This window comes from Salvia hispanica, chromosome 1 (genome assembly GCF_029641045.1).
Source record: "Salvia hispanica isolate PSC_SH4W2 chromosome 1, Shi_PSC_v1, whole genome shotgun sequence".
NCBI lineage: Eukaryota > Viridiplantae > Streptophyta > Magnoliopsida > Lamiales > Lamiaceae > Salvia > Salvia hispanica.
In genome coordinates, this window is record NC_142692.1 from 50,830,502 (window position 1) to 50,857,687 (window position 27,186).

The following is a 27,186-nucleotide window of genomic DNA, read 5'->3' on the forward strand; positions in this document are numbered from 1 at the left end:
TCTTATTCAATATAATAAATGCTTTCGCACGAATTAAATTATATGCAATACTCAAACTTAAGAGCTAGATCATTTTCCATTCCAATATAAATGCACAAACACTGTCATTTGTGCAAAATATAGTAGATAAAACAACATTAGGTAGATACATAAATAAACACTCTTACTAAAAACTTACTAAAGTGAGCTGCAAATTGTGTATTTTCAAGAAAGAATGACGAGCAATGAATCCAAGAACCCTAAAATAAAAAATAAATAGGAGAGGTAAAGGCGCATCAGCAAGTCATGTCTTTAAGAGACACGTGATACGCTCTCGCGTGTGAGGCAAAGACGCAGGATGCTCTCACGCGTCTTCTAAAGACGCGTGTTTTCTTCTTTTGTAACAATAAAAACTCTCCGTAATACGCTATATGATTAATCCTATCTGGGGAAGCATTTGTCCGTTTTAGTTCAAGAGAAAAGAATGATTTATTGTATTCAAAAATAAAATGTGATATTTTTTCTAATACAAACTATTCAAAATCGCACCAGAAGATGGAACATATCTAAGTTGTATCCGAGGGAGAGTCATTGCAAGGGAGTTAGGTAAGCCACAAACTTGTCATTGGTCACTTTTGTGGGCTATGAAGCGGTTCAGGTCGCATGATGAGGCCAATCTGGTCATGCGATGTGGCGCTGATCAATGTTGGATTCTTATTTTTATTCTAATTTTTACCATTTTAGATTTGGTTAAAGTGTTTTAAAATAGTCTTATTTTTCTTTTTTCCATTTATCTTCCAATATTTATCTTATACTCCTTGATCCAATATAAAGGAACTCATTTAATATGGCAATACATGAAAACACAACAATTTAGTTCATGAGTAGTTCCAGCAGCCCTAGGACGCAACCAATTGTGACGGTATAAAAGTGCATGACAGCCACACGGTAGCTCGCGTACAATCAATTTGACGAGTAATTGCATGTTGCCAACATGATGGATGAGAATGTTTATTGAGTCGTCAAAGCCTTTTGTATAAAACATCTCGTATGTAGAGTGACAGCCACACGATATAAAAGTGTATGACAGCCACACGGTAGCTCGCGTACAATACATATTTATAATCATTAAGATTTTAAATTTTAATTCTATTAGTCCACGACCACGATTCGATTGTCCCATGATTCGAATAAGGTTGAGTGACACGAATCACATCCATTTATATCATGTTTGACAGGTTGATAACTCATTTATCAAATATACTTTTAATATACATTCCACCGTAGAAGTGAATAGAGAAAAAGCATGTGTGAGGTTGGCGTGGATTTGTTGACAAAAAAAAACAAATATAATTTGTGGTAATTTGCTGTATAAAACATCTTGTATGTAGATTGAACCCCATGGGAAATTGTTTATTACAAATATTGTTTAGCAATTGATTATTGATTATCGCCTTTAAAACCAGAGTGGGGCGCAGAGTGATCGCAGATTGCTGGATTTGAATTTGGAGATGCATTTGAGTGAGAATGAGGGGATTCAAGGCAAAACCTTTGTGGTGACCGGCGGGCTTGGCTTCGTGGGCTCCGCACTCTGCTTCGAGCTACTCAGAAGAGGTGCCTATCAAGTCCGGGCCTTTGACATTCGCCCCGAATCCCCCTGGTCTGCCGCTCTCCATGATCGCGGTGTTCGTCATCTTCAAGGTCTGCTTCTTTCTTTTCCTACAAGATTATTACCTTATTGTCGTAGATGCACACTTGTTTCTAATCATTTAGATGCATTCTAATCTAGGGTTTTACATTTGTTTGATGTTACTCTGTTTTTAGTGATAGAGCTGCACTGAGTAATTGGGGGTTTCTAGCTATATGAGATGAAAAATGCAGGATTGAATTTGGTTATGCACTTTTAATTATTTGGCTTATCAAGCAAATGCATAATCTCGATATTAGTATTCGTATTATTCATATGTGATGATACACTCCAATTATCAGGGGATGTGCGTAAGAAAAAAGATGTTGACAAGGCTTTACAAGGGGCAGATTGTGTGTTTCACCTGGCCTCATATGGAATGTCCGGAAAAGAGATGCTTCAGTATGGGCGTGTCGATGAAATCAATATTAACGGAACCTGCCATGTCTTGGATGCTTGCCTCGAGCATGGGGTGAGCAGACTCGTTTATGTCAGCACCTATAATGTTGTATTTGGCGGGCAGGAAATCTTAAATGGAAACGAGGCGCTACCTTACTTTCCTATTGCTGACCATGTTGACTCATACGGCCGCAGCAAATCTATAGCCGAGCAGCTTGTTCTCAAGCACAATGGTCAACCCTTTAGGTTAGTTTTTATGTATTTTCCCTGTTGCCTCCTTAAAATATAATCCAATGTCTGGTAGGAAAAAATTAAACAGTAGTTTCTAGTCCATTCTTATTTTCGTTGGGTTGATTTCGAATTGGTCTACACAGAAAAGAGAAAGGAAAGTTGTACTCCTGTGCAATCCGTCCTGCAGCTATATATGGGCCAGGTGAAGAAAGGCACCTGCCTCGGATCATAAAACTTGCAAAGTTGGGTCTTCTGCCTTTCAAAATTGGGGATACGAAGGTGAAATCGGATTGGGTCTATGTTGATAACATTGTTCTGGCAATGCTCCAGGCTAGCATGGGTCTTTTGGATGATATTCCTGGGAGAGTAGGGCGGCCTGTTGCGGCCGGCCAAGCCTACTTCATATCGGATGGTAAGCTGGTCCATATGTTGATTATTGATATTTCATTTTTTTAATTAGATTTGTTGAAGCATTGTCAAGAAACTAACTATACATTGAGTTGTAGTTCATTGATGGCCATGTTTCCTCTCAGAGAAATATTTTTCTTTCCGTCTTAGTTGTTTCCCTTGTTATTCACAGGTTCTCCAGTCAACAGTTTTGAGTTCCTCAGGCCACTGCTTGAAGGCTTGAACTATGAATTGCCTAAATTGACATTGCCAGTCTCCCAAGCCCTTTTTCTCGGAAAGCTTATCTCAGTGTTCTACTCACTTTTGTACCCGTGTCTAAGCCAGAAGTGGCTTCCTCAGCCTCTTATCCTTCCTGCTGAAGTCTACAAGGTTCTACCCGACCCGTAAATTTCCTGCTATTTATTCTTTTATCTACTTGGGATTGGATAAGTAGTTCTTTGCTATCCCGATTAAAAGGCAGCTGTATGCACAACATATTGTTAACTACAAGAATTGTTGTTCTTATGTTTGGCAGGTTGGCGTGACCCATTACTTTTCGTTCCTGAAAGCGAAGGAGGAACTGGGTTATAGGCCTCTGGTTAGCCCTAAAGAGGGTATGGCTGCCACGCTCGAATACTGGAAGGAAAGGAAAAGAAGAACACTAGATGGTCCGACCATATACGCCTGGGTGGCTGTTTTGACTGGAATGACAATGATGTTCTGTGCTGCGTGCTTGCCTGACTTGGGGCCGGTTCCCCTGATAAGAGCGATTTGCCTTTTCTTTCTACGCTCCATGACGGTGATACGCGCAATCTTCACCATGGCAGTTGCTGCACATATTGGGGAGGGTGTCTACGCTTGGCAACTTGCAAGAAGATGTGATCCTGAAAATGCAGCAGGTTGGTTTTTGCAAACTGTTGTTTTGGGATTCTTTTCGTTGCGTTTTTTACTGAAAAGAGCTAAAACTCATTCAAAGTAACATCTCTCTCTCCTCTGTGGACTTGTATCATGGTTGCTTTTTAAGATTTGAAATTTTGTGTATAGCTGGAAACAAGCATTTTATCCAGTTTTTAAAATTGTCTCTTTCTTTCTCTTTTCTACTTTATTTATCTATATTTAATTCACTGAACACAATTTTCTTAAATATCATGCCGAAAAGAAATACCCCAAGTAACGTGGGATGAGGGAGATATGTGAAGCAGGGAGCATCAAATAGTTGGTGGTTAACAATTAGCCGAAAGCATGGTAAAGAAGAAAGTAACTAATGTAACAGCTACAACCCAATCTGACGTGTCAGCCAACCAAGAACCCAATTCTACTGGGTGCATTCATACCATACTAGCATTCAACAAGACATACACAGCTACGGTTATAAGATGGCAAACATAAACTATGCAGACAAGATCATTTCCAAGGCATGGCAGACATGGCATGGGGTTGGTTGTTGCAAGCACCGGAGCTCGGATTGTGAGGGCTTGCAGCCCCACCGGAGGACTCGCTGAATGTACCTTGTGATGGCGAGCTGATCGTAACGCCCATGTTCACTTTCGGTGGACCAGATAAAGGCTCCATATGGCTTGCTGATTTTGGCTCTTTCCGATCATCTGCTAGAAAGCTTCCGACTATGACCTGCAATCAAACACAGCCACACTTGTTGAAACTGCAAACAGACAATGCTCAATCTCCATGAATCAGGAATATGTAAAAACTCGGGATACAATACAAGAACATCCTAAAGCCGAAACAACCATAGCATGGGACTGAATATATCGAAGCTCTACGGGTTTCTCACCAAAGCCAGCGGTGTTTAGACGTTCGGACTTTTATTAGTTGAGTGTAGTGACCGTCAGAAAATGACAACATGCTTTAGAAACTCAATTCATGGACAAGGACACAATTTCAGAGAGCAATATACCTTGACATTGGAAGCTGCAATTAACACACCAGACACGCAACCACCAAACACCCTTCCTTGAGGTCCAGCTAACGTTGTGCTTAACCCACCGATTCTGCTTTTGGGACCACCAGTATCCGATACCATAAATGAGCCCGACAGGGACAAGATGTCAAATCGCCCCTACATAAACAAAAAGAATAACATTAGCAAGTATATTCAGTTGGGCAAGGAGAATGCAACAAGAAGAATTTCTGATCCTTGGCTGTTCAGACAATTTGAGTAGGAAATAAAGCTTATCGGGATGTAAAATATGCAAGCTGCCACTCCTCTAATTTGAACCCCGACCCAATACAGATCAGCAGTTCATGATTAAAATAAAACCTAGAAATTGATTATCCTTATAAAAGTGTGCCATATAGGGTTCACAAAGCATTTGGTTCAGAAAAACCTCGTAAGTTGCAGTTCCACCAGATTTTGAAGTTTGGCTGAGTGTCACATTTGATATGGCACCATTTGCAGATAGGATACAGACAGCCCTTGGACCATTTTGAGAAAACGCCATAACTTTCGAAGATACATCCTGAAACCCAGTAGCAAGTATTAATCAACATATGATGGTGCTATTTCCCTTCGACCATCCAATGCCATCCATTCAAAGATATGTATATCTATACCTCTCACAGAGAAAACCTAAATCAGACATACCAAGAAGAGATAAAAGACTCCATTAGAACAGTATCACATGCACCAAATTTTGAAAACAGAATAGTATACAAATCAAGCTACATAACCGCAACTCTGCGAAATACTATGAGTTTTTATGGAACCATAATTAGAATAGATGAAGTTGTGGGTATTTAAGTGGAAGGAATCGAGATATTCTTTTGAGTAAAGAGATCCAAATAGACATGAGCTCTGTAATTGTAGAATGGTAGTAAATATTTATGTAAATTCTCAACCTCTCCAGCCCTCACGTCGATTACATGAGGTATGAATCCAATCCCGTTTGAACCTGCAAGCATGAAGTTGTGTGAGAATTTCAAGTTATAAGAAGATAACAACACAATAATAATGGTATGAAAAAGTAGAAGCTGCAAATGAAGAGGGAAAAAGCAAAAAGGTAACAAATAAATAAACAAAACATTAAAATATATAGAAGCTCGCTCCACTGTGTAGTGCAGCAATCAAACTACAAGTTATGGACAAGCCAAGACATGGTAAAGTGAGAATATTTCCTAGAATGAAAAAAAAGAAACTCATAAATACAAATAAAGGCAAACAAAAGGAGAAAAAAAAAATGAAAAAGATACACTAACTTGCATAAGCATTACCATTCACACGGCAACGCAAGTTTAGAAGGGGGTATCCAGGTAATTTCCATACTAATTTAAAAATGGTCAGCTTCAGCAAATGGCAATTTCTTCCCAATATACAGTTCTAAGATAAGAGAAACCACAACTAAAGTAACTTGCCACATTTAAAAAAAACACAAAAATCCAGAATAAGAATATAATAAAAGGTGAATAGGAATCCCAACTGCCTTATCCATATTGATTGTAAGAAACAGACAATATATAATACCTATAGCTTCAATTTGCTTTTTCTTGTTGGTGGAACCAGGGGGCCTTCCTCTTGGCTTCTTGGCCGATCCAACAACCACTTCCGGAGATAAATTCTCCGTCTGCGGCCCAGGCCCAGGCCCAGGAGCCATCACCATGGCCATGCTGCCATCTGTCCCATATTTCCTTGGCCGGCCCCTCCTCCGTTTCTGCTCACTCATCCCCTCCTTACCCACTTGCTGTAACGGCGGCGGCACGGAGTAGGGCACGCGCATTTGCTGATCCAGCTGAGGCTCAGAATGCGGCGTTAATGTAAACGGGTCGGATTCAGGCCCACCCGACATTTTTGCGGGTTTCCGAAATTAACCCGGAAGAAACGCAGTAATTACCAAGAAAATGTTGCACAGAGATCTTCAGCAGCTGAAGAAGAAGAAGAATCTCTCAAATTAACTGATTTAAGTTTAATGACGCCATTCAAACACATTCACGCACTCAAGCATAGCACATTCACACCAACAACACCGCAGAATTCCAATATTTTGCTTTGGAAAAAAAGGAAAACTGAGATTCAGTAATGATGAATGTTCTATGCAGTAAAATTTTGAATGTTTTCCTTTTCCACCCAATTTTCCAAGGGATCGGCCGAAAACCAACCTAGGAGCTCCAAATTAAACCGACAAAAAGATAAATAGTTTTCAAAATTCCTAATTTCTCACCATTTTTTCCTGTTAATAAGTAATAACGAAAAAACACATAATAGCACATAAAATCAACCAAAATAAATTTAAAAAAAAAATCAGAAAACTCACGAATAAATGATGAAAATTTTGTGTGTCAGCTGAGAGTCAGGAACATCCGAACATCCAAACGCAAAGCTAGGGAATTTTTAGGGATTGCGGATACAGAAAATAGGGATTTTTTGCGAAGAAATGAATTTCAGTAATGTTAATTTATTTATAATTACGAGGGGCTTGTTATTTTTCTTTTTCAATTTTCTTTTACCTATTTTTGCTACACGTATACAGAAGGTTAAAATAATTACTGCAAATTCACCATCATTCTTACGAAAATTGCAATTGGAGCCCAATATTCTCTAAGTTTTAACAATTCAAAATTGTTATACTATCATAATAATTTTGAAATTGGAACCATATTAAGAAAATTAATGTCAGAAATTATGTTTGTTTTACAATTTAATGTTGGACACGAATTTTAGAAAAATACTCTTAATACATTCTAACCATACAATCTAGCTACATAAACCATACCAATTATAACCACATTTTAATGTACCCCCTACTATTATAATTAGAGTCTATCGATCTAAAACCATCATATAGTACCACTAATTAATGTACGGCAACAACTTCCATATTACTATTGCTACATAATTAATTTTAAATTTATATTGAATACTTCTATTGATGAGATTCGTACCTATAATTCAAAAGAAAAAATAAGTTTAAAATTAACATTATCGTAGTAGTTGGTAGAAGTCATGTTTCGTGCTGCTACATCAGTTATTAGTGCAAAACTTGTGAGGCACCTTTCTCCAGAGAAGATAATCATATTCGCTATTTAATAATAGAGTAGTGATTTAGAGACATAGTGTCTTCATGCCATAATGCCCTTATATTTTTTTTATAAGAATAATTTATATATGGACAAACATACCTTTATTTCAAATAAAAAAAAATTAGCTAAATAGTTATGTAGTATAACCGTTTAATTATTAAAGGAAAGTCAAATCAATGCAAATTAACTATCTTAATAGTAACTTCCAATAACTTTGGGGAATTATAATTAAGTCAATTAATAACTTTCTTCAAATTTGCATAATATAAAAAGATTTGAATTAATTTATCTTAAGATGGAGAATTTTATTTTATTCGAAACTAATATAAAAATTAACTTTTGAATTAAGTTTACTCATCTAATAATCAATAACAACTAATTATTTGCATTAAATTATTTTATTATAAAATAAATATTAACATTAGTAAAGATATGAAAAGGACTAATTGTATTTATACTTAATTTGTTGGTGGTATCATTCAATGAACTAATGATGATTAATATTGTATCTCCTCGTGTAATCTACATCGCTACTCAAAATCATGAAATACATATAAATTTGATATCTAAAAGTAAATTAAAATGATAAATGTTATTCGCATCAAATAACTATTGAAGTTTTAATATAATAAATTCCGGTTATTTTATAGTATTTCTCTTTATTCCAAATTATACACATTGTTTCCATTTTCCATATTTTTGCTCATTGCTTTGTTTATATTTCTATTCGTACTTTACCTTGAAATTATATATTTGTTTGTGCAAATTGACAATTAAAATCAAAACTAAATTATTTCTCATCTTCTCTCTAAAATGAATACAAGAAAGAATTGTAAATATGGAGACATGAGTTCATGGAGAATTGTAGATAGCAATTTAATTAATCCACCGAAATCTGTACTATATCTTATACTCCACATAACTTTCCATAATCAAGTCATTAAATACACCAATAAATATTTTATAAGTATAAGGTTTCTCTAAAATGAATACAAGAAAGAATTGTAAATATGGAGACATGAGTTCATGGAGAATTGTAGATAGCAATTTAATTAATCCACCGAAATCTGTACTATATCTTATACTCCACATAACTTTCCATAATCAAGTCATTAAATACACCAATAAATATTTTATAAGTATAAGGTTAATATGGTATATGTACAAAACATAAATTTAAATAAAATCTAAAACAATCTAAAATGACTATTTTAACCTCATTATAGCATTATGACTTGGAGACATTATAGCATTATGGTAGAAGTCATGTTTCGTGCTGCTTCATCAGTTATTAGTGCAAAACCTGTGAGGCACCTTTCTCCAGAGAAGATAATTATATTCGCTATTTAATACTCCATCCGTCCCGCTTTAGCAGTCTCATTGACTTTTTTGTCATCTTTTTGTAAAAATGATAAAAAAATAGTTAAAGATGAGAAATAGTAAATTAAGAGAGAATAATATAGAGAAGAGTCTTATCTACATTATTGTCTCTCTTACTTTACCATCTTTCCACTTTAACTATTTTTTATCATTTTTATAAAAAGAGGACATAAAAGTCAATGAGACTGCTAAAGCGGGACGGAGGGAGTAATAATATCAGCTACGATAATAATATCTTTTTGCTTTTTTTGTATTAAGTGATAAACCTAGATAACTACTGTAGTTTACAACTTAATCTGATTAACTAGACATAGTAAGTTAACAAAATACACTAGCTTAGTTTTATTACTGTTTGAAGTAAATCCTTCTATTTCCACGATCTCGTAACACCTATTAATCCACTATTTGAGGTCTTAGCCTACGAGTGCAAAGAACCTATATTCTATTTGATGGGTTGTTGCTTTTAGACGGCAAAAATGTAAACTTATATTGCCTATGGATAGTGGGTTGTGATCGGAAATTGTCACTTTCAGACGATGAACACTATGTCGCTTACTTTTTTCTTGCTCCTAACAATTAACTCATATTTCTCGGGTAAGGGATTATTCCAACTGTATGGGCAAACCTTTATAATCAAGAATAGTTCAAAAGAATCGATTTACTAGATCTAAGCTTAAGATGATTTGAAGGTAGGTTTTAGTTACAAAGGAATGTGTGTAGGAGCTCAACTAACAGCTTGATGATCTAAGCTTAAGATGATTTGAAGGTAGTTTGATGAACTCAACTAACATACTGTATTTGGTTACATTTATGCTAGAGTACTTGAAAGTATGAGTTTTAAGCGTTTTTAATGTTTTCGTTCGCAATAGTCTGGTAGTCGTTGAAGGCATTTTAGTTAATGGATCTGCTACAATAAACTGAAATTCGTAATACAACTAAAATGTAACAACACAAGGGTTAGAAGATATTACGTTGAGAAATCAATCGATCTTAACAGGCTCTGCTGCGTTGTCTCCACTTTTTGGTGCTGCATTTTTATGAAACAGTATAGTTAGTTTATCAACAAACAGCAGGTTCTGGAGCTGTTGGAACTGCTGCAATTTCCTCTCCATTTGTAAATCAAATTCCTCAAACTGAAAAATCTTGTCCTCAATCTCCTTTGTCTGTGAAAGAAAGAAGCCAGCAGATGTTCAGAAGGACGACCATACTCATGAATAGCACACAGCATATATATACAGCAGTTGCAATACTTGATCTACCTGGGCTGCAATTCCAGATATGGTCTTCTCCAGCTCCTCCTCTTCCTTCCCGAGCTGCAATTTTGCTTCACCAAGAGATTCTTCCATATTGTTCAGGGTATTACCATTAGATGCATATCCAGATTCTGCAATGGAAAGAACGAGAAGAAGAGATGTGAAGTCATCTCTTATACCAATCAGTATCAAAATGCACACAATCATGCTAACAACTCTAAATAATGCAGAACAAGGGGGCAACATGGGCTCTACCGATTCCTAACACGTCTAAATTATTTAGTACTAGTAATTAGAATGTAATACTGTTAAGCAACACTGATTAATATTAATCTGCAAAGATTGACAGGTAATGTTGTACTTGCCAGTTGAAGAAGGCAATCTTTGTTTGAGGGACACTAAACTGTTTGATGGTTACAATGTATCCGTAGAACCAAAAAGACAAACACACTACTTATGCATAACATGGTTAATACTGTTAACCATCTTACAAACACTTATATCATCATATTGGAGTTAGTATAAAACTATCTTCTACTTTCAACTACTTTGAGTATTTTCCTTGTATGCTCTCTATCCTTTAGCAATATAATGTGCATATATACTTAAACATCAATGAATTGAACATGCATATGAATTTTAAGCCTTAAACAAGCAGTTTATACCTTGTTGCTTCAAGTTACCAACATCAGATATAGCCGTTACTGCAGCACGTGCTGCCACTTCAGCAACATCTACTCCAACCAATGTAGAGAGAAAAGCAGCCTGGGGAGAAAGAGTGCACTCATCAAAGTCTATTAATTACCAGCATTAACATAAACATCCAAAAATAATATCAAGCTAAGCCCATTAGTCTTTAATCAGCGTCCAGTTTGATTGCAAGAAAGAAAATATTTTTACAAACACAGTATCATATAGTACTAACTATTTTACAAAATGCATTATCAAGACAGAAAAACACAATAACAGTAAACTTTCAATAAAACCGATATATATCACATGAATTTAGTTTTTAGCTTGTCTAGAAATTGCATGATATGACCCAATCATCTCACAAAATTATGAATTGCTATAAAAACCACTGTAACGATTTAGATAGCGATACCAATAATGGTTTACTGGATATTCTTTTACCCCAAAGAGGAAGTCCTTACCTGCGCCATAATGGGGTTGCTGGCATCAGCAAGTGGAGAAAGATGCATCCTCTTTGTGGTCATTGCTGCATTTTGTAAACCTAACTCGGTATCCAGCTCTCTGGATTCCGGAGGACCGTCAAATTGCTCGCCAAATGGAAGCTTTATAAAGTGAGCCACACACTCCTTGGCAGTTCTTCCCCCAACATGCTCTGCTACTTTCTTCCAATCATCACCATAATGCATGAGAGCTTCAAGAAGTTGCAGGGTGTCTTTATCACTCCAGTCTGACTTCGCCTCTTCACTGATCTCAACCCGCTTAAAATCTGCTGAACTCAAGCCCACCCTATAATTTCCCCGCACATAACACCTCGCACAAAGTGTCATATCGTGCTGCTCACATGTTAAAAGAAGGTATTAGATCCCATCATTCAATGTTACATATAATTACTACTCCACTAAATACCTGGAGAATATTGATTTAAGAAATAATGAAAAACACTTTTAAGTGATCAACACACATTGAGAGCAGAATTCATGAAAAGCACCATATTACTCATAAATACTACAAGCACAAATCATCCCTAATTGCCAAAACAAACAAGAGGCATGCTCCAGCTCTGGAGTATTCGAATGTAATGTGCATACGTACTAATTAGATTAGATCTTAATTATGATGAATAAGCCCTAATGGGGGATTAGCACAAGTTTTTGCCAACAAAGAATGCACACACACATATAAAGAAAATTGATAGCAATGGTACCTTCTCAGACTCAAAGCAAGCAATGGTACAAGGGGTCTTGCAACCACTGCAAACCCTCTTCTTCACCACAGCAACATCGCCGCCGCCTTGCGCTGCGGCGGACTTAGTATCCTTGTCCTCCCACTTCAGCTGAGGCCTCGAAGTAGAACCAGCGTAATTAATCAAACCCCAAGCTTCCAGGAAATCGAAAACCCTCCGAATAGACCCCACGTCACCCACAATCGTCTTCCGCATCTCGGTAAAAGTTATTTTCCGGCTAGGATTCTCCCGGAACCGCCGTATGATGGCATTCCTGTAATATTTGTAAATCTTAGGGTTTTTCGACGGCGACCTCCCATCGAAGAACTCCGGTAGGAATCTAGCCTCGCATTCATGAACGGCATTCCACGAAAACCACCCTGATGATATAAAAGCAAAAAATAATCATCAATTTTGAAAAACCACAGACAAATTATCACGCAATTGTAGATTATTAGATGAGAATTCAGCATACGAGAGTAGCTGGGAATGTGAATAACATCGGCGTCGGGTTCGCTAAGGCGAGCAGTGATGGAGGACGGAGCTGTGGGTGTGGCGGAGGAAGGAGGTGGACGGTCGGCGGCGGAGGCTGCCGGAGTGACGGGAGAGGGTTCAGAGGAGGAGGGTTTCGGCGGCGGCGTCGTTTCAGCGGCCATCGTTTTATTAATTGAAGTCAGAGGGAGGAAGCCACCGTTAAAACTAATTGGGAAAATTTGCAAATTTGAGACCTATGAGTATATATATTAGCACTTGAGAGCCATAAAAAGAAGATAATAACAAATTCAACACTAATGTAAGTATAAGAGCATCCGCAATGGTACATATGCCAGCAATAGGCTAGCCATTCTCTCCCATGCCACGTCAGCAATATTAAAAAATCCACCTGTCACATCAGATTTAGGCCAGCCATAGGCCAGCCGCAATAAAAATAATTCAAAATATACTACATTTACGGAATTAAAATTACGATTAAAATACGGAATTAAATTTACGAGACATATACGGGAAAATTCATTAATTTTATTTAAATAAAAAAAAGTACATTAACTAAAAATCATAAAAATAACATAATAAAAAAAAATTCGGGCTTCCACACACGAGCCACCTTGAATCTTGTTGTCAATCGCTAGATGTTGCTCTTGTACAGAAATTTAGAGATAGAGAAAATCGCGTTTATATAGTTTTTCAAAAATTAAAAAAAAGAATTAAAATTTTTTTTTAAAAAGAATTAAAAAAAAAACAAAATTCGGCGCTGGCCGATCGCTGGCCGATCGGGCCGCCACAATGGCGGCCAGCGCATCGGCCAGCGCCGAGCGATCGGCCAGCCCACGCCGATCGGCTCGCGATTTCGCGTTGGCCGCCTCCAATGGTTCGGCTAGCCGGTCGCTAGCCGACCATTGCGGATGCTCTAAAGAATAAGATGTTCCATTTAGAGGGTCAACCAAAAAATCTGAAATTCGAATCAAACTAAATCGATTTTTAAAATTTGATTCGGTTCCGTTTAGGTTTTGGTTCGGTTCGGTTCGATTTTATTTTTAAGGAACACATTTCAAGTTATTCAAAAATTTAACTATAATCATTTTAAGTTCGATGCTTCCTCATCCGATTCAATACCAAATTATGCTTTTAGTCAACCTCGAAAATATTTTGCAACTATTCCAAAGATATCACTTGTGTGGAAAGCTTCTTGTAGACAAACAACTAAAATCCACAGCATATGTGCATTATATTTGATAACTTTTCTTAAATTGCTAACTTGTTCACTCATCAACGCAGTGTATTAAAAATATATGTGTAATGGTTGGAGCTACATTTCATCTTGTAGGGAAGATGTAATTGATGATGGTTGGATGCTCTAACATTAGTATCTACATTCCACGTAGGTAAAATTTATGCCGGAAATTTAGTGAAGGAAATCCGCACAATTTGAAAAGTAGGAAAATTTTTAATTAAGACTACCCTTAAAGATGGTGAAAAATATCAAATTTTTGTGAGAGTTGACAATATTTCTGAGCAATTTCCCTAAAATTAATAATGAGACTCATAATTTTGTGTTGAGTAACTTTAAATCATGGCAGGGAAGGAGTAGTTTATATATTGTGATGTAGTACTATATAAATATGAAAGTAGTAGACCTTGATCATTTGTGGTGTGGCTTGAATTACAGTAGTATCATACTACCTCTGTCCCTGAAAATTTGATACATATTACTATTTCGGTCCGTCCCTGAAAATTTGATACACTTCACTTTTACCATTTTTAGCAGTGGACCCCATATTCCACTAACTCATTCCTACTCACATTTTATTATAAAACTAATACTTTAAAAGTAGGACCCATATCCCACCAACTTTTTCAACTCATTTTCCATTACATTTCTTAAAACCCGTGTCGGGTCAAAGTGTAGCAAATTTTGGGGGACGGAGGTAGTAAATTGATTAAACTCTGTCTCTGTATATATACACGTACGCAACAAATCTGGGGTTCAACGACTTGTGTTCCACTTCCACTCTTTTCTATCTTTCTCTGTTTGAGTAGAAAAAACCGTTCATCTTGTCCACCAAGAAGCAAGAAACCCAGAAATGAGAGAGAGAGAGAGAGAGAGAGAGAGAGAATGGAAGAGCCCTGTGCCGAATCTCCACCGCAGTCACAATCCGGATCCAGCATCTCTCCAACGCAAACCCGCCGCCCACGAGGCCGCCCCAAGGGTTCCAAGAACATCATCACGTAACCATGCGGACCCACATCCTCCCCGGAAACGACGTCGTCGAGTGCATCTCCGCGTGGCCAATGCGAGCGTGCTGCAGCCCGGGCGTCGTCACACTGCAAGGCTGCTCCATCATCATGTCTCTCAGCTCGCCGCCCTGCTCCGTCGATCTCTCTATACTTGTCTCCGCCGGGAACGGACAGCTGTTCGGCGGGCGCGTCGTGGGCCCACTCGACCTGCTGGTCTTGACAGCCATGTCGTTTGAGCGTGCGGAGTATATACGCCTGCCTTTGAAGGAGGAACAAGACCCAACCGCTGCCTCCCACTCTTCGGCCGTAGGTGGCGGTGGCGGTTTGCTCAATTTGGCCACTGGGAATGCCGGTAATTAATTATCCGCCACCACTGCTTACATTTTCTTCAAATCTTGGAATATCGATACCACTTTTTCAATGTAATCAAACTACCATTTTCTTCTTCATAATCTCTGTCGCAATGCATGCAACAGCTGCGTTTTTGTTTATTACTTACAATGTGGTGAATGAGTTGATGATTACCAAATGATCTTAAATTTGTGTGCTATTGATTTCTAAATTTATTTATGCGAATCAAGGTCAGATTGTGGTGAATAAGCTGCTAATTTTCCAAATCATCATAATTATGTGCTTCTCTTTCTTAATATTATTCAAACATATACTCCTGTAATTGGCATTTGGATGTGCTACATTTGCTACAAATAAAAAAAATGTTGATATTATTGAAATATTGTGTTAATGATGTCATATTTGAAAAATAGTTTTTATCAAAATAAATGTTGCTGCACCCACAAATTCACCAAAAACTAACTGTTCATTCAAGCACTGATAAAACAAGTTAGAGATGAATCAAAGCATCAGCAATTCATCATCTTACAGCCCAAAAAAGCCTCCCCATATTTTTGTCAGCAACTAAACCTAATCCACTACCATAAATACATTCAGCAAGTTGTAGATGTTACCGATGAATTAAATTGTTGTCTACATATTTGGCTGCTCAATTGGAATGCGGACAAAGAGACGTCCGTGCAGGCTTACCACGGCTGAAGTCTGTACTGGTTGAATTCTTGCCGGTAAGCTGATAACCTGAACATGATCATAAACAAGCATGTGAAATTGTAAACCATAAACTTCCAATGTTCCAACTCAAATCTCTACATCATTAGTGCACACTAAATAGCGACTGAGGCGCACTCTCTCGTGCAAACATCGCACCATATGGTCATCCAAGTAGTTAGAATTAAGACCCTAATTATGGATTAATAAAACCTAGTTAAGAATAATTAAAGAATTCTCCCTCCATCCACAAGCAATAGTCTGATTTTCAGTAGTATGTTTCTCTTTACCTCCCTCGTACTTTACCAATATTGCATTAAAACTTGTGTCTAACAAGACTATTGGTAACGGACGGAGAGAGTACTTATCAACAAATAAAACACAGGTTTGAGGACATTAGTACCTAAGTTTTAGCTATAATAAATTGTGTGTACTAATTTAGGCTCTCAATTAGTATATTACTGGAAATTTGAAACTTCAGACATATGAAGTGAGTATTTTCTTCTTCTAATTTACTTATCAAGGAACAACTGTTTTATTTACTTATTACTACTTGCAAAAGGGACATGCGACACACATAAAAAGTGATACTACTATGAAACAAACATATTTTATTATTTGTAATAACACAACAGTAATGATATGTCCTTATTAAGATGATTATTAGAAAAAAAATTGTGAATCCAATTACAGTAGTCACAGATTATATATCAGCATGTAGTTTTTTTTAAAATATGCAGATAAAAATAACAATGATGAAGATTCCGGCTACCTTTTTGAATGGTGCAATCCCCCAGGGATTATCAACTTGCTCAGGCTGACCTGTTATGACCAAACGTCCAGCGGGATCTGATTGAACTCGCACCTAACCCAACAATGGAGTAAATGCAAATATGTCATCTACAATATAATAAAAACTGTTTCACAAGAAGAGGGATACAAACACAATACACCTACAGTCAGTGAAAATTAGTCAGTTCAGGCTTCAGGTTCCCATTAGCGCGAAGATGTGACCCAATGCATGCGAATAACAATTTAAGCAGACAATAAGAAAATAATTATGATTAAGACATGTTTTCAATTGGATAAGTATTTGAGCAAATTGAGTTTAGGAAAAGTGCTTGATCATGAATATAGTGCTTGGAAACAATGAATAAAAGTTACAGTACAATTGTATAACTAATATTTCTGCACTTCATCCTTTAAACTTCAAGATTGGATTGAGTGGGACAATATTCTTTTCGAAAACTCACTCCTGAATAATAGTATATTGAATTAAATCTTATGAAGTTCCAACAACATTTGCAACAGCTATGACTATATAGCTTGTCTAATTTCTCAATTTTCTGATTGAACTGAAGTAGAGAATTATGAAGAATAATCCCACTCAAGCCATCCAGATTTAATCATGCGATGAGGTAAGAAACATGTGAAAGAGGATGACATTCTCTCTCAAAAGTTGTCCCTTGTTTAGTTATTTATTTTCATATGGAGTTGGTGAGAAAGATTGTGGAATCACAATCCATGACAAGTAAAGGAAACTACACAAAGCACACACCTCCTTGCGTAACAATCCCGGCACTAGGGCATAAACCTCAAAACATTCTTTCTGCACATATAAAACAAGTACATCAATTCCTTTTGTGCATTAGAGTAATTTCTACAAATTGAAGAATAAATGTAAGATGATGTGAACATACAGTTTGGCGTACGTTAATTTTCACCCAGTCCGCTGGTGGCCCAACATCAACAACAGATGTCACCAGTCTACGAGTCAATAGGAGATTTAGACAATGTTAATTGCTACTGAGTTGATATACAGGTGGGGGGGGGGGGGGAGGGGGGTTGTTAACAGGATTTATGTTCGTTTAGCAATTCCAGAAGCAATCCTCTTCAGCAGACTAGCTTTGACAAAGGACTAGTGTTGGCAATTGGCATAAGGTAAATCACATGCAATACCATACAATACTTGAAAATGAAGAAACAAAGTTTGTGTATATTTTTCCAATGTTCTACATACAAATTACTATACAAGTTAACTTAGATTAGATATAGGAAACCAACTAGCCAAAATATTTCGATCTTGGTCAATAATATCACAAAAATGGTATCACTGGAAACATACATCAGACGGCTTCTTGTGGATGTTTGTCAAATTAGGTACAATAATACACATCTTCAAAAATCAAGTCAATTTTTAAAAAATACTACAGTACACTAGTACAGTCTGCAAGATTATGTGATATTATAGCAGAGCTAAGTACAAAGAACTTGTAAATGTAATCAAGACTTAACTGCTTAGATACATCAGTTCGAGTGGCTTTGCTTGAACTTGAATCCTCCACTTCATTTGGTCTCTTCTGTTTTAATAAACCTACAAATGTGAGGCACAGAAAAGCGATCTATTCAATTCATGCTCATAGGTCAAAATAGAACATATTTCATCACAACATTAATTTCAACAATGTTGATCTGATGAGGTTAATATACTAAAAACATGTTAACACAAAATCTAGCTTACTAATGCTTTTGAGATTCTTCTCATTCTTAGCCATACTGTTGAGATTCTTGTCCTGCCAAATTATAATTGCAGAAAGTGTAACCCAAAACCATGCTGCCAGATCGCAAATCAAGCTGATTTGAATATATCACTCGTAGGTACCTTCATAACTTGATCCCCAACCTCATCAGCCCCAAGGCGTTGGGCATGCCAACCTTGCATAGTACGGGCAGCAGAATCTCTTCTAGGCCTTCCTGGTCCTGGTCCTGATCCTGATCCTTGATAACCATTTCCCTGTGAAAAATACATAAATCTAAACTTGTGATGTATTCATACTAAGCCCTCTGCAGTTATAGCACAATAACAGAAACGTAAACAGATACAAGCCTCGCAGAAAAAAAGGATAGAAGTATACACATTTATATGGTATATGAGGAATTTTAAGCCATCTTCGCTCATATAATAAGTCAAACATCACTCATATATGCTTTTTTCTTGTACAGTTAGGCGCATATTACAAACAATATACCCTCTGTTTACAACAGACACAACAGGCATTAACCAACATTTTACAATCTCCGCTAATGTCTGCAACAATGAGAGAGGTATCAAATCTTCTCAGCTCAAGAGCCACAAAATGGAAGGTTCTTAAAGTAACAGAGTTTTACTGCAAAAATCCAATCGAAGGTACAAACATGTGGTAGGAACAATTGAATGAAAACTCACCTCACCATCAGCAGCAGAAACTTCAGAAACTTCAGGGAGCAACACTACAGGGAGTTGAAGCTCACCACTTTGTGTCTTATGCCTTACATATTCCAGGAGAGACTAATGCAAATAGGGGAAAGAAATAAGGTTTATATAGATACTAGATTAGACGCAGCACCAAATTATTACCAATAAAGCAGAAATAAGTATATGGTCAAAGAGCAATACATATGACCATGTTTTCCTTGTTAATTTGACTTATTTCAAAATAAATAAGGTGGGGCAATATCTACTTAAAGCATTAGCACCAAATCACTGAAAGACCTGTAGCAGATGTACAGAACCAAATGAAATTTGTTCAGTTTCTTTTTCTTTGCAGGGCAGAGGTAATAATAGAAATCAGTGTGTTACAGCATGAAAAGTTAAAAGAAAATCATTACCTTCTCATAGAAGATCCGAAAGGTCCAAGAGACTGTAGTACAAGTCCTGCAGCAATAAAAAACATAGGAGAGCATTGAAAAAACTTCTAAGGGCACTTTGTTTAAAGCGGAGAAGAAGGAATTACATAATAATAGAAGTCATAGTCATATACATTTAAACCAACATAACTATAAATGCTGTCCTTTTACACCACAGGCCAGGTAGAATAACAAGCACATTTTCAGTAAAGACCACTAGACCACATATCAGATGAGACAACATCATTTGATGTGCAGCTTACAAAATCAAAATGAATCTAACTCTAAAGAAAAATGATTTTAGAAAATATCTGGATATGATTGCAATGCAGCAGTGGCCCTAGATTGTTAAAGCTAACTCTAAAGAGAATGATTTTAGAAAAAACTGGATATGGTTTACAATGCAGCAGTAGCCCCAGACTGTTAAAGCTATAAGTTACAGAGACACACCCACCCACCTTTACCACAGCCCACATAAAGTTGAAGCTTGGCGCATATAAACAAAAAAGGTGGCATCAGCAAGAACACAAGACTTTAAAAAAAATCATTTAAAGAAAAGAATGCCTTACTTTGGAGGATGGAATGACTCTCCGATCTGCCTCCATAACTTGGATCCAGTTACCTAACAAAGATTCACAAATTCATAAATTTGGCAGCTCAAAACATCAATTTGTCTGAGTTGTCAATGCACTCAACAAAAATACTTATCAAAGAAGTTCAAGTTTCTGACAGATAGAACGCCATTAAGTGACTTGTGGTAACATTGTGAGTAAGTCCATCTGAGTAACATAAAGAACCCTCAGGTTTTCTAAGATCACGAAGCAAACTGGTACTCTATCAGAATTACCAGGCAGTGAAACTGAAAACTGCTCTTCATTTCCACAAGTTGAAAAACCAGTTGCACACACATTTTCATGTTTCTGAGACATGTTTGAGAACATTTGTCAACTTCAATGTTAGTTCTTAAGTCCAGTCAAACAAGAAGAATTTGAAGCCTTGAACAACTTATAGCTACAGATATGGCCTGGTTATTAGAGGGTTAATTCTAAAATAAAGTTCCCCACCTTAAACACCCTTAGTAATGATGAGCTGAATAATTTAACGAACCATAACAACAATTTAATTGTCACACATAAAGGAACTTATTACATCAAGTATTAACAAAAAAGTGCCTTATAATGCTGTAAGGTTTCATTCTTTGAATCGTGCCAAGAAATGTAAGTGCAAAACCATGTGCGCCAGACTGCCGGTTAACAGATACTTGGTTTGATGATGGAAATAACATGATTTTATTTTCCATAGACTTTGACTACTGAAATGAAACAATCCTAGAGGGAGTTTTCACTTTACGTGTCCATATGCATTTTATTTCACACATAATATGGAATATGGATGCATGACTTCATTCTTATCTCCTATCCTTGACAATGTCAACACCAAATTATTTATATTTGAAGTCTATTATCCATCCTACTCCTGTGATAGTGAAACAACACACTCATTATAGATACCTTTTGATCTTTAGCATTAGGACCAGATTTAGTCTAAGTTCTTAGTTGTACCAGTCTGCATAAAAAATCTAAAAACTTCCAAGCTTTTAAGTACATATAATTTGAGGCACATGCATGAACAATAATACAGTCATATAGAACATTAATCTTAACGCCAAGAAGCAGTAACATGGAATACAAATAAAAGTAACATTGGAATGGAACATCTGGACACGCATACCTTGTCATAGCCTCCCAACCTAATTACAGCCCTCCATAACCTAGCAGCCACCAAACCAAGGAAATAAATATATACGCGAGAGGGCATAGCAAAATCAACAGCTCAGCATGCTTACTTCAGACAATTTAGTGGCTGCCCATAAAAATTGGGTGGTTTAAATTCCATTGTCTTCTCCCTGTAGAAATGCTCGAGCTCCTTCATGAATGCTGCTTGATCCTCAGGTGTTCCATCATCATCTTCCCCCATCTAAAAATGGCAACAAGGAAAAAGTGCATTCTAAATAACATTGGACATTTCTTCATCCTTAAAATCCAATCTTATAATATCATTTGTATTCTCAGCTGAACATTATATTTCTTACGAAAGGTAGTGCTGCTTGACTAGAAACAGGCTGGGCCGTTTCTCGGCTATGGTCTGCAGTCTTTTGAGCAATGTTATTAAATATCAGCTATGGCGGCGCCGTGGCGCCATTGCATGGCGGGTTTCAAGAAAAACGCCATACTGATATGCTGCCATGGAACTTTTTAATGGCGACTGCCATTTGCCGCCACGAATGAGGCGCCATGGCGGTGCCATGGCAGATATGGCGTCATTTTTGGTTGGGCTGCCCCAAATCCTCGGCCCAATTAGCAAATAAGATGGCCCAAATTTATTTTACCCTCAAACCCGGCCCAAACCCGACCCAATTAGTAAAAAATTAGGGTTTTTGTTCTTAGAATCAGATTCCCTCCCAAAAAACACTAGCTGCGCGCCTGCGCCTTCTCTCCCAAAGAACCTAACACTTATACTAGGTGAAGGTGAAGGCAATGATATGGTTTTTGATGGAGATTCACTTGATTGGGATACCGTGTACGAGTCGTCAGACATTGGTGAGCCTAACACTTATACTAGGTCTAGGTCTAAGAAAAGAAACTTCTACCTCATCAAGTTCTAGGAAAGCCTCAAGAACCACATCCATATATCTAGAAAAGAAAAGAAACTTCTGCCTTATTATGATGATGACTTTATATTTTAATGGTTGAACTAAGACTTATTATTATATGCATAATATATAATTGCTTATGACTTTATGCTTTATTAACGGGTTTAGTAGTTGATATTTACATTTTTTATTATTTTTTAATTTTTTGAATTTATCTATACATATATTACTAATATTTTATTAATTAATTTATCGACTGCCATATCCCGCTATAGCGCTACGCCATATCCCTGTGGCGGTTTTTTGGCTTACCGCCGTAAGCCGCCATACGCCATCCATAACATTGCTTTTGAGAAGAACATCGGATGAGAGAATTGGGTGTAAAAGGTTCAGGCTGGCTCGCAAGTGAAGATTCTTCAGCATCCAGTTTGGCAGCAGTTTCAGAAGCTTTTTCATTCCCATGAGTTTCATGGCTCACAAGGAAAGATTCTGCACCCTGTTCTTTATATTTAACCATCTTATCCTGATCACAGTGAACAACATCTTCCATCTCTTCATCCACACCCGGTTGAACATCACCTATGTTAGCATCATGTCCTTGGAAAAAAAATCAGTTTGAAGTTGCCTATTTTGTGCAGGGGCATTTCCAGCACCAACATCTTCCACCACCGTCTCATAGGAAATACATTCGATATCATCTGTATCCTTGCCCATTTCTCCAGACTTCGCCACAACATCTTCATTTGGAATTTTCTTAACATCATCCCCTTGGTTTTCATCCAACATATCGTTCTTAGCAAGCTGATCTTCTTTCAACTCGGAATTAGTGGTAGCATCACATTTAACCACTTCATATTTCACATCAACATCTTCATTGGGTCGTTTCTCAACACCGGCCCCTTGGTTTTCATCCACCACATCATTCTCGTCAGCCGCATCTTCTTTCACCCCAGAAATAGTCGCATCACATTCAACCATTTCAAATTTTATGTCACCTCGTTTCTTCACTGCACTCCTAGCAGCAGATTCTGCTTCAGCTGGTGTTTCAGTGTTTAATAGCTCTTTATAATCACGAGCAGCAGTTTGTGCCTCAGCTGCAGTTTCAGTGTTTATTGGCTCATTATCATCAAGTTTGGTAATGCTTATTCCACAGGTTGATCCTTCTATTGGCCCAATGGCCTCTTTTACAGGGTTAGTTTGGTCTTCCACATCCATCTTGTCTTCAACTTTTTCATCTGAAACTTTATTTAGTTCTTCTTCGACATTCTCCCTTCCGTTTCCATCCCCAGATCCAGCAGCTGCACAGGAAATTTCCTCTTTAACTTCAACCTTAGGGTCAACTGATTTGCATTCAGACTCTTCGATGCTATTTCCTGAATCATCATAGAATTTTTTGGCATCTTCATCTCTACATCACTTTTGCTCATTTTGGCAGATACTATCTTATTCCTCAACATCACGGACAAGGAAAAAGTAACCAAAAACTAAGTAACGGAACATGCAAAGCTCCCATTAATTTTTGTTTTTCTTCTTTTTCATCACAGATCGAGCATTTAGCATAATCACAACTACGGCGCAGGATGAAAAGTCTGATTATGATAATTTCAGATTAGATAAACGGGAGATACGCAATTAAAAAAAACGTGCATGAATTCCGCCAAAAAAAAAACTAAGTGGAGAAACTTGCCTGCGGCAGGCAGAGCTTGAAAACGTTGAATTGTGGGGGCAGCAATCGAATCAAGGATTTGGCTTGTTCTGTGTTTCAGTTGGAGCAAAATGAGGAGACAATGCGCGAGCGCAGTGAGCTGGTGTTTTTTCACGTGTATGATTCGACCTGAAAATTGTAGTATTAGGATTTTATTTACAGATTGGGAGAAAAAAAGAACAATTTGTTCAAACTTTGTGCGAACGGCGAAATGTTCCGGCGAAGCACAGAGAGTTATATTTGCTTCTGTTTCTGCGTTCAAACTTCAAACGAACGAAATTGGATATGGTGCGGGCGACCATTTACGTGGACTATTTTGCCCCCAATAAATGAATTTCGTCATCCTACATTTTCGAATGTGAAATACCCGACCCGGCCGGCCAATACGGGCATCTGGATCGGGTATTGTGAACTCGATACCCGTCTGGTATAATTATTGATTAATTTAATTTTGTGTCATTCCAATTTTTTCCCCCTTTATTTCACTCGGTATTATAGTCTCCCTCTCATTCTCTAAGGGCTCGTTTGTTTGACATGATGGTCTAACATGTGAACAGATGCGAAAATGGAATGGACAACCGTAACAAATTTCTGCTAGTTGTTTACAGTGGAATTGCCTTCCTCAATATTGTGTGTATGAATATCTTCATTTGTATAACATGAACCAGCGTGAATGTATAAGATAGTTGCAGTGTGACATTTAATTTGTGTTGGTTCTTTTGTAATTTTTGGTTTGGAAAATTTTGAAGCATCGTATATTGCAGTTTAGTGCAAATACTATATATTGGATAACAGTTTCTTGATTAGAGATTTATTGATTCAATGGGCTTTTGTGGTAGTTGTTGTAATATACTCCCTTCGTCCCACTTTAGGAGTCTCGGTTTACCATTTTTGGGCGTCCCACTTTATGAGTCTCGGTTGGAATATTCCATAAATGCTATTAGGCCCCACATTTCACTATCCTTTTTCCACTCGCATTTTATTATAAAACTAATATAAAATAGTAGGACCCACATTCCACTATCTTTTTTCACCAACTTTCCTTTACATTTCTTAAAACTCGTGCTAAACTCAACCAGGACTCCTAAAGTGGGACGGAGGGAGTACTAATTATCAGTTTGTGAAGGTTGTTCCCATGGGATCCCAACAATTGAATGGCAATGACACCAACGACAGTCCATTGACCGATGGTAATCCCTCTAGTAAATTTCATTCATTCTTCATGGTACATATGCCGCCTTAACAACTACAAGAGGACTATCTATTTTTCCAGTTGACCCGAATCTTCATACGGGCAGAGGGTTAATAGTAGATAGGTCAAGGCGTGTCTGGACACAACGTGAGGAGGAGATCCTTATGGCAACTATGAAGGAGCTATCGGCAGCCGGATGGAAATCAGATAATGGCTTCCGTGCAGGATATTTAACCCGAACAAAGGAGGCACTCCAGCGGGAATTCCCAAAGACCGACATATGTGTTCACCCTCACATCAAGTCTAAGATCAACACTTGGAAGAAGAACTACTATTCGCTAGGGGTGAGCAAAATAACCGAAAACCGAATATCCGAACCGAACCAAACCGAAATTTTGAAATTCGGTTCGGTTTTTTCGGTTTTTCGGTTCGGTTCGGTTTTAAAAATACAAAAATTTTGGTTTTTCGGTTCGGTTCGGTTTGGGCAAAAAAAAAACCGAAAAACCGAATTATATTTTAAATATATTATTATATATTTTTATCCTATTAATTTAGTATATTATATCATATATATAATACATATTCTTCTAATATATTTTTATATAATAAATATTATATATATTATATTAATTTTATATTATATATATTTATATTCTATTAGTATATATAAAATAAAATAAATTAGATATATTAAAATATACTATTTTTTTTCGGTTTTTCGGTTTTGTTTTGAAATTTCAGTTTTTTCGGTTTGGTTCGGTTTTTTAAGTTCGGTTTTCGGTTTTTCGGTGTTCGTTTTTTCGGTTTTTCGGTTCGGTTCGGTTTCAATTTTAGCCTAAATTCGGTTTTTCGGGTTTGGTTTGGGCGAAAAATCGAACCGAAACCCGAATGCACACCCCTACTATTCGCTAATGCAAATACTTGACCGAAGTGGTGTGGGTTTCAATGCCGATGGTAACTACAAAATAGATATCGATCATGAACAATGGGCACAAGTCGTGCAGGTTGTGTTTTACATATTCTTTGGGAGTTATGCATATTTATATTTCAGTAATAGAACTAATGGTTTTGTTTAATTTATATGGCAGAAAGACAGCAACGCGAAGTATATGAGGAACAAGTCTTGGCCCTTGTTGAATGACTGGAAAGAGATCTTCGGCAAGGACCGTGCGGAGGAAGTTCGGTCTGTGGATACAGGGGAGACGGTCCCCAAAATTTATGGCCCTAAGGTACATTCGAATGAAGATTCAGATAAGTCCTCACCACTGACTTTAGAGGAACTCTTCCCCGACGAAGTCTTTCCTGACGGTGTGTTACCGGAGATGGTTGATGAGCTGCTCCGAACGTGCCTCACAAAAAGAACAAGAAGAGAAAGACAGTGGACAAGATGGACAAGATCGACAATGTCCTTACTCTGATGAATCGCATCCACGAAGACACGAATGATCGGTTGAAGGAAATCTCGAACCAAATAGGCTATGAGTTCAATCTTAGCACGAAGAGAATTGAGGTGTTCAATCAACTAAAAGGTATGCCCGACCTCACCATAAAACAACAATTTTATGTGGCCAAAAAGCTTGTTAAGGAGCCCGAGTTTATGGATCTTTTTAGGGGTCTGGATGAGTTTGCTCGGCCGACATTCGTACTAGATCTTCTGGATACTGATGGAATGATTTGAAAGTGGGGGTCGATGTTTGCTAGTCTTTTGTTGTATAGGGCCAATGCATTTTACGCAGTATGCCCGTTTATTCTTTTGCGGATGTATATGATGAACACCGAACAATGTATGTATTTTCAATATGGTTGTGTTATTAATGCAGACTTTGTGATACCCATGATGATGACATATTGAAATATTTTGGCTGATATTGATGCTTATATTGAAATTCACATTGTTGGTTGATATTGATGTT

At 37.3% G+C, this 27,186-nt stretch overlaps 4 protein-coding genes and 2 pseudogenes across 9 annotated transcripts; 3 read left to right on the top strand and 3 right to left on the bottom strand.

Annotated features, from left to right (window-relative positions):
• Nucleotides 1-1,294: 1,294 nt before the first annotated feature.
• Nucleotides 1,295-3,770, top strand: LOC125219222 (NAD(P)-binding Rossmann-fold superfamily protein). The gene is made up of 5 exons (XM_089064276.1): nucleotides 1,295-1,680; nucleotides 1,969-2,311; nucleotides 2,440-2,708; nucleotides 2,877-3,073; nucleotides 3,219-3,770. Exons 1-5 carry the CDS (start codon nucleotides 1,491-1,493, stop codon nucleotides 3,660-3,662), a joined length of 1,443 nt encoding a protein of 480 aa, XP_088920402.1. The 5' UTR covers nucleotides 1,295-1,490; the 3' UTR covers nucleotides 3,663-3,770.
• A 118-nt stretch (nucleotides 3,771-3,888) lies between these two features.
• Nucleotides 3,889-7,092, bottom strand: LOC125222077 (AT-hook motif nuclear-localized protein 10-like). Of its 3 annotated transcripts, XM_048124503.2 has the most exons (7): nucleotides 6,949-7,092; nucleotides 6,529-6,559; nucleotides 6,162-6,426; nucleotides 5,540-5,592; nucleotides 5,029-5,160; nucleotides 4,599-4,760; nucleotides 3,889-4,312 (listed from the first exon to the last, which is right to left on the bottom strand). In XM_048124503.2, exons 3-7 carry the CDS (start codon nucleotides 6,412-6,414, stop codon nucleotides 4,088-4,090), a joined length of 825 nt encoding a protein of 274 aa, XP_047980460.2. In that variant the 5' UTR covers nucleotides 6,415-6,426; nucleotides 6,529-6,559; nucleotides 6,949-7,092; the 3' UTR covers nucleotides 3,889-4,087. The 3 variants fall into 3 exon arrangements, with proteins under 3 accessions (XP_047980460.2, XP_047980458.2, XP_047980459.2); XM_048124501.2 differs by having other exon boundaries at nucleotides 6,162-6,559; XM_048124502.2 differs by lacking the exon at nucleotides 6,529-6,559 and having other exon boundaries at nucleotides 6,949-7,058.
• Nucleotides 7,093-8,748: 1,656 nt separating this feature from the next.
• SWI3B (switch subunit 3) lies at nucleotides 8,749-12,975 on the bottom strand. 2 transcript variants are annotated; one of them, XM_089064497.1, is made up of 7 exons: nucleotides 12,738-12,975; nucleotides 12,245-12,642; nucleotides 11,502-11,873; nucleotides 11,013-11,112; nucleotides 10,354-10,478; nucleotides 10,066-10,257; nucleotides 8,749-9,110 (listed from the first exon to the last, which is right to left on the bottom strand). In XM_089064497.1, exons 1-6 carry the CDS (start codon nucleotides 12,916-12,918, stop codon nucleotides 10,075-10,077), a joined length of 1,359 nt encoding a protein of 452 aa, XP_088920623.1. In that variant the 5' UTR covers nucleotides 12,919-12,975; the 3' UTR covers nucleotides 8,749-9,110; nucleotides 10,066-10,074. The 2 variants fall into 2 exon arrangements, with proteins under 2 accessions (XP_088920623.1, XP_047980457.2); XM_048124500.2 differs by lacking the exon at nucleotides 8,749-9,110 and having other exon boundaries at nucleotides 9,917-10,257.
• Nucleotides 12,976-14,995: 2,020 nt separating this feature from the next.
• Nucleotides 14,996-15,530, top strand: LOC125200407 (AT-hook motif nuclear-localized protein 18-like). Its single transcript, XM_048098053.1, has 2 exons — nucleotides 14,996-15,350; nucleotides 15,475-15,530. The coding sequence occupies exons 1-2, from the start codon at nucleotides 14,996-14,998 to the stop codon at nucleotides 15,528-15,530; spliced, it is 411 nt and encodes a 136-aa protein (XP_047954010.1).
• A 266-nt stretch (nucleotides 15,531-15,796) lies between these two features.
• On the bottom strand, nucleotides 15,797-24,380 carry LOC125220434 (uncharacterized; annotated as a pseudogene). The gene is made up of 14 exons (XR_016135277.1): nucleotides 22,721-24,380; nucleotides 21,816-21,873; nucleotides 21,570-21,700; nucleotides 21,455-21,494; nucleotides 20,293-20,345; nucleotides 19,706-19,751; nucleotides 19,284-19,385; nucleotides 18,720-18,851; nucleotides 18,579-18,630; nucleotides 18,353-18,431; nucleotides 17,758-17,824; nucleotides 17,616-17,666; nucleotides 16,830-16,922; nucleotides 15,797-16,087 (listed from the first exon to the last, which is right to left on the bottom strand). The product of XR_016135277.1 is annotated as an uncharacterized LOC125220434 (transcript).
• Nucleotides 22,093-27,133, top strand: LOC148934081 (uncharacterized; annotated as a pseudogene). The gene is made up of 4 exons (XR_016135272.1): nucleotides 22,093-22,323; nucleotides 25,161-25,271; nucleotides 25,355-26,277; nucleotides 26,362-27,133. The product of XR_016135272.1 is annotated as an uncharacterized LOC148934081 (transcript).
• Nucleotides 27,134-27,186: the final 53 nt, after the last annotated feature.